The 20918-nt window shown below is 36.4% G+C and overlaps 1 protein-coding gene across 2 annotated transcripts in view; it reads right to left on the reverse strand.

Annotated features, from left to right (window-relative positions):
- The window catches only part of CDK13 (cyclin dependent kinase 13), a 122076-nt gene that overhangs the window by 16079 nt on the left and 85079 nt on the right, over positions 1 to 20918 (reverse strand). For both annotated transcript variants that reach the window (XM_019451096.2, XM_019451093.2), the window contains exons 8-9: positions 6273 to 6374; positions 6100 to 6177 (exon numbers count right to left, since the gene is read on the reverse strand). In XM_019451096.2, the coding sequence (XP_019306641.2) occupies positions 6100 to 6177; positions 6273 to 6374 (180 nt within the window). The remainder of the gene's footprint in view (positions 1 to 6099; positions 6178 to 6272; positions 6375 to 20918) is intronic.

Raw genomic sequence — 20918 nt, forward strand, 5'->3', positions numbered from 1 at the left:
TCTCCTCTATTTTTTCAAACATGCATACCTCTTTATCATTATGATACGGTATGTGGCAATTTCAAAACAATGTTACAGTGATAATGATGCCATACGATACTGGGTAGTTTAGTTTCTGACTTTAAATGGGAGTACTCTAATTGTTTACAACTGGGAAGGATGATGACTTTTGGTTTGAGAAAAACATAAAGATATTCATACACACACACACACACACACACACACACACACTCACATATATCCTGTTAAAAATTAACGTATTCCTTTTTACTATGGGTTTTATTTTGTGGCTTTTAAATGTTTAAAAGGCAGTTTGCCTAACTATAATGTTTTGCACTCTTTTGTTAGTTTCATTTTTAGTTTGTTAGCTTCATTTTTAGAAACTATTATAACCATCATCTGCATTTTCCTCCCTGGGTTACTAATGTTGTATATTATATTAAGAGCTTTCCTAATACTCATCCTTAACATTTAAATGAGGAATACACCTGGCCCTGACAAAAGTACTATTATTTTAGTGTAATGCTGTATTCTAGTTGTTCGTTTGGATGTTTTGCATCAATATTCGTATGTGAGATTGGTATACAGTAGCAGTTCTCAAAAAGGGGGTCCAAAGACCCTTGGATAATAATCCCTTGGACCCTTTAGCAGTCCGGCAGGTGAAAGATGTTACTGAAACATTATTTGCCTTTTTTCAATGTGTTGATTATCCACTGATGGTATAAAACTATCAACAGTAAATACTCTTTACTACTATACAATCTCCCAGGGCAGGGATGATACAGAACAGCCATTTCACTTACGGTCATACTTGTTGAAGCACTAAAAACTGTTAATGTTATTAAACCCTAACACTTGAGTATACATCTTATTTACACTCTCAGTGAGAAAACAGAAGATAAAGCACTTTTGTTGCTCAAGAAATTCTGATGGTTATCTTGAGACACACTTGTGTTATGTAACTGCTGAAGTAGCAGTTTTTTCACGGCCCATCATTTTTCCCTATATGAATAAGTAACACACTACGGTCATTCAGACTTGGGTATCTGCCAGACATTTTCTCACATGTGAACAAAGTCAGCTTGTTACTTCAAGGAAGACAAGTGTGGTATTTATTTTCAATTATAAAATCCAAGATTTTAGGAGAAAATTGGAATACCAGAAAGGTTTTATCTACACCATAGACTTGAAAGCTTCACGATAAATACCTATAGGCTTTTCTGATGAGATTAGTGGTGATAACCAATATTATATAATGAAATGTTCCATTTAGAAGATCCGCTAAATTCAGTGATCTGATATCTTCCAAATTACCAATGTTACAAAATCAACACAGATCCAGAGTGCAAGACAGACTAATGGATTTTAATACATTAGAATACAATATATTCCTTCATGTTTTCACACTGCACTTTACAACTAACCTATAAAAAATAACCACTTATTTAGTATAGTTTCAAAGGAGAATACACACGATTATCTAAAAGACTACTGAAAACAACATATCACAAAGAGGAGAATCCAGATGTTACTACTTTATTAAGCCAGATATTAAATGATATATAAAAATGTAAAACAATGCTACTCATTTTCACCAACATTTATTTTAGTTTGGAAAACAAAGACTTTTACAATTAAACCGTATTAATATATTGATTTAAAGTGACTATTTTTAATTTTTCAGTTTTAATTTCTTGTATGATAAATATCAATAGATACAACTAGCGTAAACAAAGCTCCTGGGATCTTACATAATTTTTCAGGGTGTAGAGAAATTCTTAAGAGCAAAAAGAAGCACAAGTCTAATGTTTATGCTATTGATTTATGAAGATATACATGCTTCATTTTTAAAAATATGGGAGCTTCCCTTCTTGAGCTATATTTTAGAACAATCAATGGCTAAGCTTTTAAGGTGTTAAAAATTTCACCTGTGTGACCATAGGTGGATAGAAGCAGAATTCTTTTCATTCCAATCTACTTCTCACTTTTTCCATGATTATAAGTGTTTTTTATTTCATAAGCAATGTAATGTATACTGTGTGATATAAAAGTTCTTCGTGGAGTTAAAACAGTGACTCTTGTGTTAACAGTTTTTGCTCTCAATTCATCCCATTTTGGCATCACCTGTTTTCACTTTATTTTGCCGTTGATTTTAAACCCAAGCTATTTCTTATCACAAAACTTTTGTAATTTGCCTAAAATAGTTTCTGGAACAAGGCTAAGTAGACAGAACTTAACCACTGTAGTGTGAAGCTTTTAAACACAGATTCTGACTAGTATTCCCACCTTTGACTAGTTCACACGGATTTTTATGCAGACTAGAACCCATCATTCCTGCGGCTTTAGACTGGGGATATACTCAAACATAACTGCAAACAAAGTTAGAGGGAGAAGCAAGAAACTTACACTAAATTCTTACAACCCTAAGCATATGATTAATCCTGTTTTACTTGTGAAGAAACAAACTTAGAGGGTTATGGAACTTACCCTAAGTCACAAGAGCAGGAAGTAGCTGAGCTGGCATTAGAACCCAGGTCTGGAGGATTCCACAGCCCACCCTTTCAATCAATAGTACTCTGATGCCTCCTTCATATCAGGGAGTCAGGGAGACAACTGTTTGTCAGAAACGTCTTTTTCTTCGTGTTTTAAAAATAATGCCATAGAATCACAATTCCACCATCTTTTTATATTATAAATATTTGGTATCATACCAACAAAAACAAAAACATTCTGAAATATATAAACTGGAATGTAAAATAGCCCCCTCTCACAAATCCATGCTCAGACAGTAACTCCAGACTCTTTTGATGTGTCAGTCTTATCTAAATGGGACCAAACCAAACATAGCCTTCTGCAAAACGGTTCTGTAAAACATCATGTAATGATGTTGCTTTTCTATGTCAACATCTCCAGATCTACCATTTCCTTTTTAATCTCTGTACAGTATGTGACCAAGTGGATGGGCTGAGTTCACTAATGGACTTAACATGTTCATAACAAGTACACTCATGCATCAGGATCTTTATTTTGCTGTCCCCTCACTTCTTTCAGATCCCTGCTCAAATGATACTTTATGGGAGAAACCTTCCCTGACTCTATATATGACACTACCTCCTGTCATTTTCTATCCCTTATCACCACCTGATTCATTTTATTAATTTGTTTTGTCTTGTCTCTCCCAGTTAGAAAGTAAAAAAAATTGTGTGCCAGTCACTAGGCACTGAGGATACAACCCGCACCCTTCACTGTACCCTCAGTGCCAAGTAACTGGCACACAACCAGCAACCAATAGATACTTGTTCAGTTAATCCCCCTGGCCTTGAAATGTTTTCTCTATACTATATTTGAAAGTCCATATAAACTTGCTTTATTTCTGGACTTGCCATATAATTCCACCAATTCATCTATGTATGTTGTGCCAGTGCAAATGGTTTTAGTTGCTATAATTTTAACATATGATATGCCAGATTTTCCTTCTTTTTAAGAATTTTTCTGGTTATTTTAACGTTTATCTGGAGGGCTAATGTCTTTTGAAATTCTCATTAGGACTATACTGATTGACACAGGTTGAACTGCCATCTTTAAAAAAGTTAAGGCTTCCAACCAAAAACAAGATACATTTCTCCCAATAGTTATTCAAATCTGCTTTACAATGTTAAGTGAGATACTAGTTTTCACTAAGCATGGAGAATATATGATGGTGCTTTTGTTAAAGGGATCTTTTCCCTCAGGTACGTTTCTAACTGGTTATTATTGGTACATATTTTTAAGAAGCTACTGCTTTTGGCATAAATGTATTAACGTATTAGGGTATTGTATGTATATACATATATATTTATATACGTGTATATTGTGTATACACACACACACATATGTATATACGTATATACACACATATGTACACACACACAGGGTTTCTCAACACTCATCATTTTACCAAACTTTTTAATTTAAGGTCTTTCAGGTAATTCCCTTGCATGTTGCATGTATGCAATGTTATCATATACAAATTATAACAATACTGCCTTATCTTTCCACTATTTATACCTCTTATTGGTTCACTTTCATAACACTACTAGTTAACTGGTTGGTACTTCTAAAAACACTCTTAAAGTAATGATACTAGAAAACACTTTTTATAATTCTTGTCTTCTATCTTCTAGTATTTCAACACTAAATATTCTGGATATTAGTCTGTAATACATCTTTACATCACATTAAAGAATTTTACCTCTACACTTGGTTTATATTTCTAGTAAATGCCTATTCAATGCCTACTAAGATAAACATATTATTTTACTTCTATTAAAATGATGAATTATAGTAATAGATTTCCTAAAACTGAAACATTCTTGTATTCTTGAGATGACTCCTACTTGACTCTGCAAGTTGATTTTTAATGAAAAACTAGATACTACTGACTAATCTTTTCTTTAGAAGTTTTGGATTAATATTCTGGAGAAATTTTTCAGGATGTTTGATCAATTATCGATGCTTATGTCATACTAACCAAAAATCTCCAAGCAGTTTTATTTCCTACATGGTGGAGAGAATGAGTAAGAAGTTTAGCTACTATGGTAAAACTAAATTCAAATCTCAAATTTGCCACTTGCTAGTTCTATGACCCTGGACAAATTCTTCACTTTCTAAGGTTCCATTTTCTTAACTATAAAAAGAAGAAAGAAGGTTGTTATGAAGCTTAACTGAGGTTAATTCAGGTGAAATTCTTAGAACAATGCTTGCATCATGTATAAAGTAAATAAATGTTAACTTATCATTAATAGGAGCCTTAGTATCCAATACAATCAGGACCAATGCCTTGTTAATAGAAAAAATGGGTAACAGGGAATGATTTAAAACAAATAAAGAAACACAGATACATAATTTAAACATTTTATTATAACTGAAAAATAAAAAATGTACATTTATTCTCCAATTTTCTGACACAGAGCAAGGCCTTCCCTTTGAACAGAGGATGCGTTGAATGGGACTCTGTATTCGCTTTCTTGAATAAACCACACCCATAACACATCATATCAAGGATTTAAAGCAATTTGAGTACTAAATTCTTCCAAATTTTTATGACTTATCTTTCTAACTTGCCCACCCCAACTTTGTTAAGTCTTTGCAAAGCACTGCATCTGTCTATATTTAATTAAAGGATATATATACAATAATAAAACGTAGGCATACAAAAAAAAAGTCGGTATACAAAAAAGTCAGTAAACAACTATTTCTTAGTCATCATACTTCAACTGGTAAGATAAATACATAGTCTTACTAGAGAGTAGTAGCCTATTAGCTGCAAACATTCAGTTTGCCATGTTATCAAGCTAGTGTTACTTACAGGGGGACTGGGGAGCATCAATTAATCCAATTAAGTCTGTTGAAAGGAAGGTTCATAGTATACTGGTATCTGGTATATATCATAGTATACTGGTATCTGGTATCATAGTATACTGGTACCTCATACCAGTACCTTTCCTAAAAGTTCTCATCCATATTTTGAGAAACACACAAATCTTAGAAGTTGTAAATTAACATTATTATATATGAAAGCCAAGGCTCTTTAAAAAAAATATTTTAAAATATTAAAGAGAAACGTGATTAACATGTATGCCCTTGATGACATAGGCTCTACAATAGGCTCCAAATAATGAAGACTTATGTTAGTGGGTACGTGCATATGTATACATTTGGTGTGTAGACATTCATATATAGATACATATAAATGTATATGCATATGCATATGTATATATAAAACAGATATTCTTTTACAGTACTCCAAAACATGAATTCTTCCACCCTGCCATACTAAAAAAATGTTACCTATCACATATTGTCTCCTTCCTCATATTTATTTACTCTTTCTTCCCAGTCTTATTTTTTGGGCCTCTAGCCCTTTCATTTAATTGCAAAAAAGATCTAGGGACTTTAAGATCCTTAATTTTACTAGAACGAGGATCAAAGTACCCACATTCTAGTTTTTCCTCCACTCAGCAATCATTAGCCTTCAGGAAAACCACGTCGTTCTCCTGAAAACACAAACTTGAGAGACTTTAAATACACCCCCAACAAATATTACAGTCATGAACTTACCTTATTAATTCTAGTTGTGCAAGTTCCTGATTTGCTTGAAATATAGGTTTTTTAGTGAAGAGTTCACCGAGGATACATCTAACGAGAAAAATACCCATCATTACTAAATGATACGAATTTACTTCACTACCAAAAGTTTCAAGTAAATTAAACCATCAGTAAAACTATCTTACCCACAGCTCCATACATCAATGGCTGGTGTGTATCTTTCTTCTCCCAACAGCAGTTCAGGTGGACGGTACCATAAAGTGATGACCTTGTTAGTATACGGCCGACTAAAAGAAAACAAAAATCACTCTTTAGAATTAGTATCTGTTAGAATAAGAGAGATTCTCTTAGGAAATATTGTTTTGGCTAATCAAAGCATAACAATCCGAACTAAAACCAATTCCACCTGCCTACGAAATTCCGACATGCTATTACATCTGACTATGATCATAAAATGCATCTGAGAGCAACGTGATTAACCGAAAATTCCCTTAATACATAAAAATGAAAAGTAGTTGGCTGATTTTAACTGTCATTTGGTCCAAAAAAGGTCTTTATATTTCAACTCATCAGTTTGGTTTTTCCTTTCCATAACTTTAAAAGGAATTAACTGACTTAAAGGAAGTTGAATGATTTTAACCAAAGCCGGCAAATTACTAATGTGTGGCAAGATACGGTACAAATTGGAATCACCTAACAAACATTTTCACCTGGACATATCTTTGACAATATTTCAACCCACTTTAGTATGCAAACACAAAGTACGTGAATGTACTGTAGTAGCTGAGGTCTACTCTGCAAAGCGCCACAAGCAATAGGTATGATACCGTATCAGACGATTCCTTTGTCACCTTCTAACAGAGAAAATATACACATACTGCTACCTCTTTATTTGCCAGTGGGGCTTACATCCAGGGGACCAAACAGCCTGTAGGGAATTGAGATACTTCTCTTAAAAGGCTTGCAAACAGGCTCCCTCAAGCCAGGGACCAGCACAAAGTAGCTGTTTAAAAAGCAACTAGATTATATGTGAAGGATATTAATTTGCTAATCTTAAACCATCCACCAGAGGGGTAGGGGCCTGCTGGGACTCTCTCCAGAGACAAAGGCACTGCCCTGTGCCACTGTTGCACTCTCCCATGGCCCCACTAAAGCCAGCAGGCGCACCCCAGCCTGCACTCTCCCGCAGTTGCACTAAACCTGTTGGTCACACACAGTCTACACAAGAGATGCTCCCTGATCACATGGCTCTAGTGGCCAGGGGTGACTGCGTTCCTTAGTCCCGTGAGAATGTAATAATCAGAGAAAAGGTTCTTGGCAGGCCACCATAACCAGGGCACCACACAGACTGAAACACACCCCCAGGCTTTCTGTGAAAAAGGCCCATTTATCTGTCCTAGAGCTTCAGCCTAAGGGACAGACTTCAGGTTTGCCACACATCTAAAGGCTACACAGGTGCTCTTGGGGAATGTCCGGCAGGGGACACCATCTTTGCACTCTCCATTGGCCTCATTACAGCTCACTGGTACCTCCCAGAAAAGAGCTTATATATTTTGACTTTTCCAATTGTAGCCCAGGGATATCTCCAGATCACCTGGTCTGTAGGCAGAGGATTTACAATTGTGGTACCATACAACTATATATATTTGCATACGTTAAAAGCTGCCGCCTGAGGGTCTGGCTTCCAATCAACCTGAACTTAAGTGTTGACTGAGATCCCTCCCTTCAGAACACTGACTGGTCTTGGGACACCCTCAATAACTGGTTCCTAGCAAATATAAATCAGGCTGCTTAGACAAACACAAAGGTCTGAGAAACAGAAGAGCTAGGGCAAGGTTGAAAGACAAAGTTCATCTCCCACACAAGGCCACTCCTTAGGACTAGAAGAGGTAGCTGTTTTCCCTAAACATAGAAACAACACACAGAGTCAAGCAAAATAAGGAAACAGAAAAATATGTTCCAAACAAAAGAACAAGATAAAACCTGAGAAGAAAAAATTTAATGAAACAGAAATAAGTAATTTATCTAACAGAGTGGAAGTCATGATCATAAACATGTTCACCAATCTTGGGAGAAAAGTCAACAAACACAGCATGAAGTTAAACAAATAGATTGAAAATATAAGAAAGTATCAAAGGGAAGTCACAAAGCTGAAGACAGTAACTGATCTGAAAAACAGAAACTAAACTAGAGGGATTCAACAGCAGACTAGATTAAGCAGGAGACAAGAGTAGTGATCTAGAAGACATAGCAGTGAAACTCAAACAAACAGAGTGGAAAAAAGAAAAAAATTAAAGTGAAGAAAGCTTAAGGAACCTATGGAACGACATCAAGCAGAATAACATCCACCTTATAGGGGTACCGGAAAGAGAAGAGAGAAAACAAAGGGACATTAAACTTATTTGGAGAAATAATGGCTGCAAATATCCCTAATGTGGGCAAACAGATGTCCAGATCTAGGAAGCCCAAAAGGTCCCATAAAAAAATTGAACTCCAAAAGATCCACAGCAAGACATAGTATAATTAAAATGTCAAAAGTAAAAGAGAATCCAAAAAGAAGCAAGAGGAAAACAACTTTAAGATACAAGGAACCCCCACCCCAGCCCCCTTAAGACTTTAAGCAGATCTTTCAGCAGAAACTTTGCAAGCCAGAAGGGAGAGGCACAATATAGACAAAGAGCTGAAAGGAAAGAAACTTCCAACCAAAAATACTCTACCCAGCAAGGTTATCATTCAGAATTAAAGCAGAGAGAGTTTTCCAGACAAGCAAAAGCTAGAGAAGTTCATCATTGCTAAATTGGCTTTAAAAGAACTTTTAAAGGGAAGTCTTTAAGCAGCAAAGGAAGTACACTAATTGAATAAGAAAACATGTAAGTCTCACTGGTAAAGATAAATACATAGTAAAGGTAATGGATTAATCACATAAAGCTACCATACAGGTTAAAAGACATAAGTAAAAATAATTGTAACTACAATAATCAGTTAAGGGACACACAAAAGAAAAAGATGTAAAATGTGACATCAAAAACATAAAATGGGAGGGGGGAGCATCATGGTAACCACAAAGTAAACATCTACAAGAGAAACACAAAAATAGCAAGAAAGGAATCTAAGCATAACACTAAAGAAAACCATCAAATCACAAAGGAAGACAGCAAGAGAAGATAGGAACTACAAAACAGCCAGAAAACAAGGAACAAAATGGCAATAAGTAAATATCAATAAGTACTTTAAGGTAAATGGACTAAATTCTCCAACCAAAAGACAAAGTAAGTGGCTGGAATAAAAAAAACCATCGATCTGCTACAAGAGATTTGCTTCAGATGTAAGAACATACACAGCCTAAAGAAATGGAAAAATATATTTCACACAAATGGAAACCAAAAGAAAGCAGAGGCAGCTTTACTTGTATCAGACAAAATAGATTTTAAAACCAAGAATGTAGTAAGAGACAAAGAAGAACTTTACATAATAATAAAGGGGTCAATCCAACAAGAGGATATAACATTTCTAAATGCTTATGCACCCAAGATAGAAGCACCTAAATATGTAAATATTAACAGACCCAATGGGAAAAATGGACAGCAATACAATAATAGCAGGGGACTTAATACCCCACTTACATCAATGGACAGATCATCCAGACAAAAAAAACCAGTAAGGCAACATCAGCTTTAAACAACCAATTAGGGGCACCTGGGTGGTTCAGCTGGTTAGGCATCTTACTTTGGCTCAGGTCATGATCTTGAGAATTGTGAGTTGGAGCCCTATGTCAAGCTCAGTGCTGACAGCTCAGAGTCTGTGTCTCCTCTCTCTCTGCCACCCCCATGCTTCCCGCCCCCCCCCCCCGCCCCCGTGACAAAACTAAATAAACATAAGAAAAAGATAAACAACTAGGATAAATCATGTGAGGCCACAAAGTAAGTCTCAATAAATTTGAGAAGACTGAAATCACATTAAGCATCTTTTTCAATCACAATGGTATGCAACTAAAAATCACATGAAAAAAAAATAACCGGAAAAAAATCATAAGTATGTGGAGATTAAACAATATGATACTAAACCACCAATGGGTCAATGAAGAATTAGAAGGGAGAAGTAAGAAAATACCTCAAAACAAATGAAAATGGAAATACAACTTACCAAAATCTACGGGATGCAGCAAAATCAGTTCTAAAAGGGAAGTTCAAAGCAACAGAGGCCTACCTCCAAACAATAAGAAAAATCTCAAATAAACAATCTAACTTTACATGTAAAGAAACTAGAAAAAGAAGAACAAAACCCATAGTAGTAGGAAGGAAATAACAAAGATCAGAGCAGAAATAAATGAAATAGAGACTAATCAGACAACAGAAAAGATCAATGACACCATGTACTGGTTCTCTGAAAACTAAACAGAACTGACAAACCTTTAACTAGCTTCAACAAGAAAAAAAGAGAAAAGGCTCAAACAAAAATCGCTAGAAACATACAGGCCTCCAAGACCGAATCATGAAGAAAAAATATGAACAGACCAACTACTAATGAGACTGAATCAGTAATCAAAAACCTCCCAACAAACAAAAGTCCAGGACCAGATGGCTTCACTTATGAATTCTACCAAACAGAGAAGATTTAATACCTATCCTTCTAAAACTCTGACAAAAAATTGATTAAGGGAGAACACTTCCAAACTCATTTTATTAGGTCAGGATTACCCCGATAACAAAACCAGACAAAGACATTAAAAAAAAAAAAAAAAAAAAGAAGAAGAGAAAAGAAAAGGAAAAAAAAAAAAAAAAAAGAAAATTATAGGCCAGTATCCCTGGTGAACACAGATGTAAAAATGACAAAGATGCCCATTCTATCCACCTTCATTCAATATGTCAAATTGCTCTAGCCAGAACAATTAGGCAATAAAAAGAAACAAAAAGCACTCAAATTGAAAAGGAAGAAATAAAAGTGTCACTATTTGTGGATGACATTTTATATGTAGAAAACCCTAAAGACTCCACAAAATACTATAAAACAAATTCTGTAAACTGCAGGATATAAAATCAACCACACAAAAATCTGTTGCATTTCTATACACTAACAATAAACTATGAGAAAGAGAAATTAAGAAAGCAATCCCACTTACAATTGCATCAAAAAGAATAAAACACCTAGAAATAAATTTACTAAGGAGATTAAAGACCTGTTCACTGAAAACTATAAAGACACTGATGAAAGAAACCAAAGGCACAGATAAATGTAAAGACATATTGTCCATGCTCATGGACTGGAAAAATTAATATTGTTTAAAATGTCTATACTACTCAAAGCAATCTATAGACTCAATGCAAGTTCTATCAAAGTCCCAATGGGATTTTTCACAAAAATAGTACAAACTGTCCCAAAATTTGAGTGGAACCAAAAAAGACTCCAAATAGCCAAAGCAATCTTGAGAAGAGAGGTGAAGGCATCACACTCTCCCAATTTCAAACTAATTTACTAAGCTATAGTAATCTAAACAGTATAGCAGTGGCATAAAAACTGACACATAGGTCAATGGATCTGAATAGAGAACCCAGATATAAACCCACGCATATATGGTCAATTAACTTATGACAAAGCAGACAAGAATATAACTAGAGAAAAGACAATCTCTTGAGTATCGATGGTACTGAGAAAACTGAACCGCCACATGCAAAACAATAAAACTGGACCACTATCTTGTCATACACAAAAGTTAACTCAAAATGGATTAAAGACTTGAATGTTAACACCTGAAACCAGAAAACTCCTAGAAGAAAACACTTGACATCAAGTCTTAGTGTTGGTTTTTTGGGGTTTTTTTTTTGATCTGACTCCAAAAGAAAAGGTAAAAAAGGTTAAAGTCCCAAGTTGGGACTACATCATATTAAAAAGCTTCTGCACAGCAAAGAAAACCATCAACAAAATGAAAAGGCAACCTACTGACTGTGAGAAAATATTTGCAAATCATATATTTCATAAGGGGTTAATATCCAAAACACATAAAGAACTCATACAATCAAATAGCAAAACAACCCCCCCAAAAAAAACGGATTTAAAAATGGGCATAAGAAAAAAAAAAAAAAAAAAGGGCATAGGATCCAAAGAGACATTTTCCCAAAGATGACATACACATGGCCAACAGGCATATAAGATGCTCAGCCTCACTTATCATGAGGGAAATGCAAAACCACAATGAGAGATCAATTCACACCTGTTAGAATGGCTATTATCAGAAAGATAAGAAATAACAAATGTTGCCAAGGATGTGGAGAACAGGGGACCCTTGTGCACTGTTGGTGGGAACGTAAATTGGTACAGCCACTATGGAAAACAGTATGGAGGTTCCTCAAAAAACTAAAAACAGAATACCATATGACCCAGCAATCCCACTCTGTGTATTTATCCAAAAAAAAAAAAAAAAAAAAAGTAAACACTAATGGAAATAATAATCTGCACCTCCATGTTCACTGCAGCATTATTTACAGTAGTCATGATATGGATCAACCTAAGCGTCCAACAATGGATGAATGGATAAAGAAGATGTGGTACACAAAGTAGTCCCCCCCTTATTCATAAGGGATACAATCCAAAACCCCCCAGTGGATACCTGAAACCTTAAGTAGTACTGAACTATATATATACTGCTTTTTGCTAATCCACACAGAACTATAATAAAGCTTAATTTATAAATCAGGCACAATAAGAGATTAGCAATAATAATAATAATAAAGTAGAACAATTATAACATATAGTAATGAAACTTGTGTATATGGTCTCTCTCTCAAAGTATCTTACTGTACTGTACTCATCCTTCTTGTGATGAGAGATAACAAAATGCCTATGTGATGAGACAAAGTGAGGTGAGTGATGCTGACACTGTGATGTAGCATTAGGCTACTACTGACCTTCTGATGATACATCAGAAGGATCATCTGCTTCTGAACTGGGTTTGACTGCAGGCATCTGAAACTGTGGAACACAAAACCCAGACCTGGAGACTACTCTCTATATAATGGAATACTATGCAGTCATAAGTCATACTATGCAGGCAAGAGAATGAAATCTTGCCATTTGTGACAACATGCATGGACCATGAAGGTATTGTGCTAACCGAAATAAGCAGACAGAAAAAGACAAATACCATGTGATCTCATTTATATATGAAATCTAAAAAACAAACAATAAAAAAACTCATGGACATGAAGAACAGAATGGTGGTTGCCAGGGAGGAGGTGGGGTGATTTGGATGAAGAGGGTCAGGAGGTACAGACCTCCCATTGTGAAACGAACAGGTCATGGGGATGTGCTGTGCGGCATGGTGACTCGAAGTCAATGGTATTGCAGTGCATATTTGAAGGTTGCCAGGAGAGTGGATCTTGAAAAGTTCTCATCACAAGAATGAAAATTTTTCTTCTGTAACTTTTTATGGTGACAAATGATAACTAGATCTACTGTCATTTCACAGTGCATACAACTGTCAAATCATTACATTCTGAAACTAATATAAAGTTGTATGTCAATTATACGTCAATAAAAAAAATTCACCTGTTTATGCCTTACTCCTTTTAAATTTGAAATTCCCCATTTTTCTCATTCAATCCTGTACCTCCTTCAAGACATAGTGAAAGACCAATCTTCATAAACTCGAATCTCTATTATCAGCAGATTTTCACATTCTTATTTTTTATATCATACTTACCACTGTATTGTATTTTATGTTTTCTATCTTCCCAGGAAGACAAAAGACCCCAGAGACCATTCTTTATTATGAACCCCACACACAAAGCCCAGAACAAAGCTGAGCACAGGACAGACACTTTAATGGATATGGCCTTGCAAGTTTAGTTGACCTATATGAATTAGCTGGGTGGGAGAAATTTGTGAAAATGATAATGGCTAGTTTTCTAAAACATTTCAAGGATTTTTAAGCATATGAAACCTATGGTCTCATCGCCTCAAGTGCAACTAGATATCTACAGTCTCAAGAATATGTTTAAATTAATATAAATCTGTAAATAGTTTATATTTTATCTTTTTATGTTTAGCAGTATATTTAAATATAATTTTAAAAATAAAAGTATGTTGAATTATGTAGAGAAATTACACAAATTAAAGTCATTAAGTTTTATTGAAAGCAATATTTAAATAAAAGATTATTTTATATACTATGTATCAAGTCTTAGACAACATTTACAACATAGTCATCTTTAAGCAGTTAAAATTAGACTAGTTTAATTTTTTAACTTTTATCAAATCCAGAAATGAAAATATTTAGTATATTATCAAAGATGATTAAATGCAAAACTGGATGAAATCCACTTCTTTTTTTTAAAATTTTTTAATGTTTATTGTGTGTGTGTGTGTGTGTGAGAGAGAGAGAGAGAGAGAGAGAGAGAGAGAGAGCGCGCGCGCGCGCACACGCAAGCGAGCATGAGCAGGGAGGGGCAGAGGATCTGATGTGGGCTCTGTACTGACAATGGAGGGCTCAACAGGGGGCTCGAACTCAAACTGTGAGATCATGACCTGAGCCAAAGTCAGATGCTCAACTGACTGAGTCACCCAGGAGTCCCAAAATACACTTCTAAATATATGGCAAAAATATTTCATGTATACTAGTTGACAGCTTTTTCTAATATTTCCAAATTCTTAGTTTCTGTCAGAAAAAAATAAGAAGTAGGGAGACCGAGAAAAATCATTCAACTGTAAAATTTGACCCAGAAAGCTCAATTATATATTTTTTAATTTAAAAAAAAAATCTTTTTTATTTTTTTGAGAGACAGAGTGCCAGCGGGGGAGGGGCAAAGGCGGCGGGGGGCGGGCGGTGGTGGTGTAGATACAGAATCTGAAGCAGGTTCCAGGCTCTGAGCTGTCAGCAAGAAGCCTGACTTGGGGGTCAAACCCACAAACCATGAGATCATGACCTGAGCTGAAGCTGGATGCTTAACCGACTGAGCCACCCAGGTGCCCCTAAAAATATTTTTTTTATGTTTATTTGTTTTTGAGAGAGAGACCACGAGCAGGGGAAGGTCAGAGACAGAGGAAGACACAGAATCCAAAGCAGGCTCCAGGCTCCGAGCTGTTAACACAGAGCCCGATGAGGGGCTCAAAATCACAGGCTGCAAGATCATGACCTGAGCCAAAGTCCGAAGCTTAACTGACTGAGCCACCCAGGTGCCCCAAAAAGTTCAATTTTAAAACACGAATATCTCAATATTGGGGAAATTCTTTTATTTGTAAAGTGAATAAAATATTCAGATTGATATACACCTTTTATAAAACAAAGTACCATTGTGAATTTTCACTGAATTTTTCTTTACATTCAATGGAGGTATCAAGAGAGCTCAAAGACTATCTGTTCGATGATAGATTTCAACACTCTGCCTTTAGATAATCCCAGGAATTCAAAAGACTGGGGTGGATCAGGGGAGGTGGTGGGAAACAGTTACAGACTTGCCTACCTTTTTTCCCAACAAACAAAAGCAATGCCTGGGATGCCTGGATGGCTCAGTCAGTTGAGTGCCCGACTTAGGGTCTGGTCAGGATCTCACAGTTTGTGAGTTCGAGCCCTGCGCTGGGAGCCTCCAGCTCAGAGCCTGGAGCCTGTTTCAGATTCTGTGTCTCCCTCTCTCTGCCCCTTCCCCGCTCATTCTCTGTCTCTTTCTGTCTCTCAAAAATGAATAAACGTTAAAAAAAAATTAAAAAAAAAAAAAAAAAAAAAAAGCAATGCCTTAAGGGTGTGTCCCGAGGCTGGTAGGCAGCTCAGCCTCCTATCTGGTCTAAATAAATAAAAAGGCAAAAAAGCAAATGTTCAGAGCAAGATCCTAGACCCCTGAAGTATTTGCAGGTTCTACATAATTAAAATTTACAAACCAGAGTTGCTAACTTTGTTAAAGACTCTTATAAGAAATAAAAAAAGAGAATTATATAAAAGGAAATACCTAAACTGCTCTAAAATGCTTCATTCTTTCAACATATATAGTATGCCTGTACTTCTTTTAGACTATAACTTATATTTTTGAGAAAAACATGGAGAGCCTTCTGCTAACAAAATTTATCATATGCACAAATGCCATGTCTCCCTTCAGAATCTACTGTAGAAACACCTACCAAACCTACAAAAGAAATCTAGGACCTGTTTTTAATACCTACCCTCCAGAGGTCAAAAATATTCTGTCATCCTTGACTCTTCTTTCTTTCAAATCTCACATCTGTCAACAGCTTTTGTCATTTCTACATCCAAACAGATGCTAAATCCAACCATTTTCCATGATTTCAAAAAGTGAAAGCCAAGATTATCTTTTAGTCTGAGTCATTATTATTTTTTCATTGGTATGAGTTTCCCTGCCTCTATTTCTATCTGGCCTCCCTCCCCCATTTTTTTAAAGATTTTTTTCAAAGCCTAAAATCAGATCCTATTACTGCAAGTACATAAAATTTAAACTTTACCTCAGTTGATATAACCATATTCCTGGGCATCTCACCTCCTATTTTTACACTAGGCAACTTTCTGGCCCTTAAATTTTCCAAGTCTATTCCCAGGTTTTGCAGTTGCTCAGTTCCTTCTACTGGAATGTTCTTGCCCTATGTCTTCATTAAGTTATCCCATTCTCATCACTCATTATTCAGGTGTCAGGCTCAATTTTACTTCTTTAAAGGTCTGTCCTAACTACCTTAGCTAAAAACTACCCACATGCCTAGAGTGACCTCGCAGTCACTATTTTGTTTTGCAGCACTTAAGTATTTTAAATTCTTTCCTCTATTCCACAGGTTCATGTCTACCTCTGCCATCACCGTGTAAATGAGACCATGGACCCGGTGTCTTTCATAGCTATATCTCTAATACTTAACCAGTAGGTATTACCTAGGTCAGTGTCTGGCACAGAGTAAGCACTTATTAATATACATGTATATATTTTTTAATGTTTTATATTTTTGACAGAGAGAGAGGAAGAGAGAGAGAGAGCGCGAGCGAACATGAGTAGGGGAGGGCCAGAGTAAGACAGAGATCGAGAATCCGAAGCAGGCTACAGGCTCCCAGCTGACAGCACAGAGCCCGATGTGGCCTCGAACCCACGGACCGTGAGATCGTCCTGAGCCGAAGTCGAAGTCAGCCGCTCAACCAACCCACTGAGCCACCCATGCGCCCCTCATTAACATATTCTTAAGTCTATTTATTTTGAGAAAGCAGGTGAGAGTGGAGGAGGGGCAGATAAAGGAGGAGGGAAAGAGAATCTCAAACAGGCTCTGCATTGTCAGCAGTGTGGAGCCCCACACGGGGTTCAAACTCAAGAACTGTGAGATCATGACATGAATCAAAATCAAGAGTCAGACATTTAACCAACTGAGCCACCTGGGTACCCTGCACTTACTAATACTTTTAATGAGCTAAGACATGCCTTAACTATATATGATGAACACAATTTTTTCACATGCCCCTTCCCCCTTACTTTTCTATCTTCACTCCCACTTTCTTCCTGATATTTTCCAAGAAAAATAACTCTGAAACTTCTGTATTGTAACACTGCTGCAAAGAAACAATAATTTTTTTTCCCCAACTAAGGTCATCTTACCTGTTTTTACTACACATGTAAATTTAGAAGTCCTAAAAGTACCTGTATCTTAACACATCCCAAAGGAAATGTATCATCTTTTGCCACACACTTGCTTCCTGTTTCCTGTCTCAGGAATGTATGGTAGACACTGCTAGCTGTCTTCCAAAATCTGTTCTTCTTTTCTTCAATGGTAGCTGCCCACCTATAGGCCACTGCCTACCCTCACTGTAGTTAGGTGTGTGTGATCACAGCACCATGTTCTCACTAAAAGAACATGATCATAAACGATAAGCACCATTCTAGGTCTGGCTCATAACATCCCTCTCTCCTTTTTTCTAGCTTCTGGTTAACAGAGGTGGTGTCAGCCTTGGAAGTCATGTGAAGAAGATGGCAGATCTTCCAACTTGGATCCCTCAATGACTATATGAAATAGTCACTACTTGATCTAATGAGATGGTTAAATACTCTTCGTTGTCCACTGAGGTAAGCAATATCCATTCCTGATCATTAAGTGAGAAACACATACAAACTTCGTACTCTTTAAGCCACTGAATTTCCAGGTTCTTTTTGATGTAAAAGCTTAGCTTACCCTAACAAACCATTTATTCAGTTTCTTAAGCAGAAATCTACAGTAGAGGTACAGACAGGGATGTGTCTAAATAAACATATTCAGGGGCGCCTGGGTGGCTCAGTCGGTTAAGCGGCCGACTTCGGCTCAGGTCATGATCTCGCAGTCCATGAGTTCGAGCCCTACGTCAAGCTCTGTGCTGACAGCTCAGACCTGGAGCCTGTTTCAGATTCTGTGTCTCCCTCTCTCTCTCTGACACCACCCCCCCCGCCCCCGTTCATGCTCTGTCTCTCCCTGTCTCAAAAACAAATAAAACGTTAAAAAAAAAATTAAAAATAAATAATAAACATATTCAACTATCAAGTTTTAACAATTTTATATCTTATGATATAATTCATCTGTTTTGCCAACATCTATGCCCATTCCCAAGTTCTAGCCATAATCATCCTACCCAGGTTTACTGCAACAGCTCTCTGACTGCCCTTGCTTCCAGACTTCCTTTCCAAATAGTCAAAGGGACAACACAAAACGTCAATATGTTATACCTTTAACACACACACATTCTCTTCCTCCTAGAGAATATGCACATAAGGCCTATAAAAATCTTTATTACTAGGGTGCCTAGGTGGCTCAGTTGGTTAGGTGGCCGACTTCGGCTAAGGTCATGATCTCACGATTCATGAGGTCGAGTCCCATGTCGGGCTCTGTGCTGACAGCCCAGAGCCTGGAGCCTGCTTCCAATTCTGCGTTTCCGTCTCTCTCTGCCCTTCATGCTCTGTCTCTCAAAAATAAAAAAAACATTAAAAAAAAAAATATTTACTACTTGGTTCTTGTTTCAAGCACACTGAACCATCAGTTCCTGAGAAGGCTGAGTAAATGTTCATTTTCTAGAGCTAGGAGATAAGCCAGGGAGAGAGCAGAGCTAGCAAGAAAACTTTTAAGATGGTGGTGCTATAATTATGTTTTAAATGTCTGTGCTAAACATTTTTTAAATAAACATTTTAAATAAGCTTTTCAATAAACTAGTTTTAAATGTTTAGAAGTTAATATTGACAAAAGACAAAATGATTGTTTAAAAGTTAAGAAAAAACTTACATGATTTATTCAAGTATTCTGCAAAACAGGTGTCCCACCTCACTTTCTACCTTAGTGTCTAATAAGAAGGAAGCAAATATTGAGAAAGTATGCAGACAGACTTTTAATCATAAAAGCAAATACCAAGATAGATGGAGTTGGCAAATAAGGCCAATTTCAAATTACCTAATTCACTAATTTAAATGATATTTATTTATTTATTTATTTATGAGAGAGAGCGCAAGCACATGCACAAGTGAACAAGCAGGGGAGGGCAGAGGGACAGGGAGAGAGAGAATTTCAAGCAGCCTCCAGGCTCAGCACAGAGCCCGACTTGGGGCTCGATCTCACAACTGTGAGAACACGACCTAAACCAAAATCAAAAGTCTAATGCTTTTGATTATATACTGTGAATATATGTGTATATGTGTATATATGTATGTATGTATGAATGTATGTGTATATATGTATACATACATATATAAAATATATAAAGTACTATGCACAAATGCTAGTTAAGTTTGTTCCTTCTTCACAAAGAGAGAGTGAGCAAGTACACAAGCAGGGGAAGGGCAGAGAAAGAGGGAGAGAGAGAACCCCAGCAGCCTCCACACTGTCAGCGAGGAGCCCAATGTGGAGCCCGAACTCATGAAGTGTGAGATAATGACTTGAGCCTAAATCAAGAGTTGGACCTTAACCAACTGAGCAACCCAAGGGGTCCCTGTTCCTTCTTTATAAACAAGTATTTACTGACACTCTGAGCTAGGTACTGCACTAAGCACCAAGAGATGGCTAGACCAAAGAGCCAACCAACCAAGTAGTTGTTTAAAGCCTTGAAGTCTGGTGGTAATATCGATATAAATTACAATAATATACTTTAAGTACTACATAAAATAATGAAAAATGTACTCTGGATACATAAAGGAAGATGTGACCAATAATGACTGTAGGATTCAGGGTAAATTTTTAAAAAAAAACAAACGTCAGACTCAGATAATGGAAAGTATAATTCCATACAAAGGAAACAACTTATGTAGACTCACAAAGGCATTCAAGAGCTTAACCTGTTTAAGGGAACTACCAAGAGTTGACATTGCTATTATCTGGGGGGCAGGGGACAGCAGTTGGTAAGAATGGCAGAAGGAAAAGAATGTTAGGGAAACAGCCCAGAGGCAGGAAAACCAATACAATTCTACTTACAGTGGTCTATAGGAGACATATCTATATGTGAGAGTGACTGATACCTTCAACTAAAATGGGGAATAAAGGAAAAGAGCAAACTTTTTTTCTGGAAATACGAAGACAGGCTTTGTACAGTATGTTTAATTTAAAGCACCTACACCACCTAGGTGGAGTTGTGCAGTTATGTCCAGTACAGGTTTAGAGATCAAAAGAAAGATCAAGAGAAAGAAAGAGAAATTTGTAAATCTTCAGCATTGAGGGAATACATTTACCCTACATGAAGAGGGGGAACACCATACTCCAGATAATTAAACTGCCTTTCCCATTTTATATGCTCAAAAATGTAAGCTACTCCATTAGGGCCAAAGGAAGTACAATTTAATCTGGATCATATGGTTAGGTTAGTAATCTAAATGAGATTTCCATTCCTAAAGCTTGTTTAGCCACATTTTTTATTG

The sequence above is a fragment of the Panthera pardus genome, unplaced genomic scaffold (assembly GCF_024362965.1).
Source record: "Panthera pardus isolate Hobbes unplaced genomic scaffold, ASM2436296v1 HiC_scaffold_8, whole genome shotgun sequence".
In the NCBI taxonomy this organism is placed as follows: Eukaryota; Metazoa; Chordata; class Mammalia; order Carnivora; family Felidae; genus Panthera; species Panthera pardus.